The following is a 2,158-nucleotide window of genomic DNA, read 5'->3' as shown; positions in this document are numbered from 1 at the left end:
AAAGAGGAAATAGTGCAGAGAGGAGGTTACAGCAGAAAGAGAGGTTCTCCCCCCCCCCCCACAAATGCTTGAGGGTTCTCTGTCATGCAAGTGGGCTTGGCCCAGTGGCCAGCACCACACAACTGGGCCACAGTTTTCCTAGGATGAGGCTGTGGGGGGGAGCTGAAGATAGAAGGGCAGACAACAGTAGGTCAGCTGTTGGATGGGAGGGAGAGAAGGAAGCAAAAAAGGGGGAGAGGCCCTGGGGGCTTTCAGGAAAGGGAAAGATGAAATAGTGGGGGAGGGTGAAAGATGCCACCTGCAAATTGCTACAGGTTCCCACTTGTAAAATCTATAATTGTCCCTAATTAGAGACAGGCCGGATATGGGGGGGGAGGCTTGGCTAATTGCCCCCGGCGCAGTTTTGATGCGCGATTACACGATCAGACGTGCCGGCGGCACACCACGGGTCCTTCCCTCGGCACCGGTGGGTAAACGAGGGACCGGAGGGGAATGCTGCGCACTCGTGCGATCACACCACGGGTGTCTGGAGGCAGCCCGTGGCAAACTAGTACCTTGGAGGTACTAGTTTTTTAAGGCGCATTGTCGGCAGTAAGCCACCGGTGCGCTCCACTTCCCATTTGCCGTGTGACTGGGGCCAGAATTGGGCAAAAGTGGCTAGCTGGGTTTTACTATAATAATCAAAACTTATATTTTTTAAAACAAATTGAAAATTGAAAAGTCCAAAAAATAAAAGGTAATGTTCTTCCTAGTAATGATAAATGTTAATTTTTCTTTAGGAAGATGCACTCAATTTATCAGTCCCACGCCAGCGGAGGAGGAGGAGAAGAAAGATTGAAATTGAGGCCGAAAGGGCAGCCAAGAGGAGAAATCTCATGGAAATGGTTGCCCATTTGCGAGAATCGCAGGTTGTCTCAGAAAATGGACAAGAAAAAATTGTGGACTTATCAAAGGCCTCACGAGAGGCAACATGTTCTACCTCAACTTTTTCAGCTGTTCCTTCAAAGTTTCTGTTACCTAATGTTTCCACACCAGTGTCTGATGCCTTTAAAACTCAGATGGAACTGCTACAAGCAGGTCTTTCACGCACACCCACAAGGCATCTGCTAAATGGGTCTCTAATTGATGTAGAACCACCTATGAAAAGGAGGAGAGGAAGAAGGAAAAATGTAGAAGGTCTCGATCTGTTATTTCTGAGCAACAAGCGAGCATCATTGGCAGCAGTAAGGACTGTTTTTTCTTTAATATTTGTTTCTTATTATGTAAACCTCAGCATGTAAGGTTATCATATTAAAAAGGTTTTTTTAATCTTCCTTGTTCATAAGCAGGGATCCATCATCATATTGAACACACTGAAACACCTTTTAATAACATCTCTTTTACCTCTTCAGAGCAAATTTTTTTTTAGAAAAAGCAGGTTCTACTTCAGTTGGTCATCATGAGGATTCATTTTGAGCTGGAGGTAGCTAAAAGACTGCTATGAATTGAAAAGTTATGGTCTGAATTTTGCCTCTGCCATGACAATTCTAGATGGCCTTTGGCAACTGTTGGTTCTCAGAGTCAGAGTCGATAACATTTAGTGAATACTGACCTTGATTAGGACTATAAAATAATTTATGTGAAGTGCTTTGAACATTCTAAAGTTCTATATAAGTATTAAGGTTTACAAGAGGGGGACCCGCGATACTCGCGGGGGGGGGACACCTCGGCCCCGATTCCTCCTCCCTCCCCTCGGGTGCGCGTATCCGAGGAGGGGGTCTCCCGCCCGGCTCACCTGTTGGAAGAGCAGCCCCCGGCACTGGGCGGAGCGGGCGGAGTAGCCTCGCCGGGGGAGGCCGGCCGGGGCCCGGGCGAGGCGCAGGAGCGCCAGGAAGCGCAGCGCAGCGGAGGCGGCTCCTGTGGGGCATCTCCGGGGCAGCCACATGGAGGGAGGCGCGGCAGCCTTCGAGGAACGGCGGGCGGAGAGCGGAGCGGCGCCCTCGGGAAGCGCCTCGGCCAGGAAGCGGCGCCGGGACTCGGTCCGGGGGGAGGAGCCGGGCGGGGAGGCCGGGCCTGCCTTAAGGGCGCCCCGCGGAAGCGCCGGGGAATGCGCATTCCGGGGCGAGGGAAGGAATTGCGCGCTCTGCAAGGGGGAAGGGGGGTGCAAGCCTAGTTTAGC

At 51.3% G+C, this 2,158-nt stretch overlaps 1 protein-coding gene across 1 annotated transcript in view; it reads left to right on the top strand.

Annotated features, from left to right (window-relative positions):
- The window catches only part of CHD7 (chromodomain helicase DNA binding protein 7), a 65,721-nt gene that overhangs the window by 56,467 nt on the left and 7,096 nt on the right, over positions 1–2,158 (top strand). Inside the window, exon 27 of the mRNA XM_015418970.1 lies at positions 780–1,223. Within this exon, the coding sequence (XP_015274456.1) occupies positions 780–1,223 (444 nt within the window). The remainder of the gene's footprint in view (positions 1–779; positions 1,224–2,158) is intronic.

This window comes from Gekko japonicus, unplaced genomic scaffold (genome assembly GCF_001447785.1).
Source record: "Gekko japonicus isolate JY-2015 unplaced genomic scaffold, Gekko_japonicus_V1.1 scaffold2991, whole genome shotgun sequence".
NCBI lineage: Eukaryota > Metazoa > Chordata > Lepidosauria > Squamata > Gekkonidae > Gekko > Gekko japonicus.
This window is presented reverse-complemented; position numbering and strand designations above follow the sequence as displayed.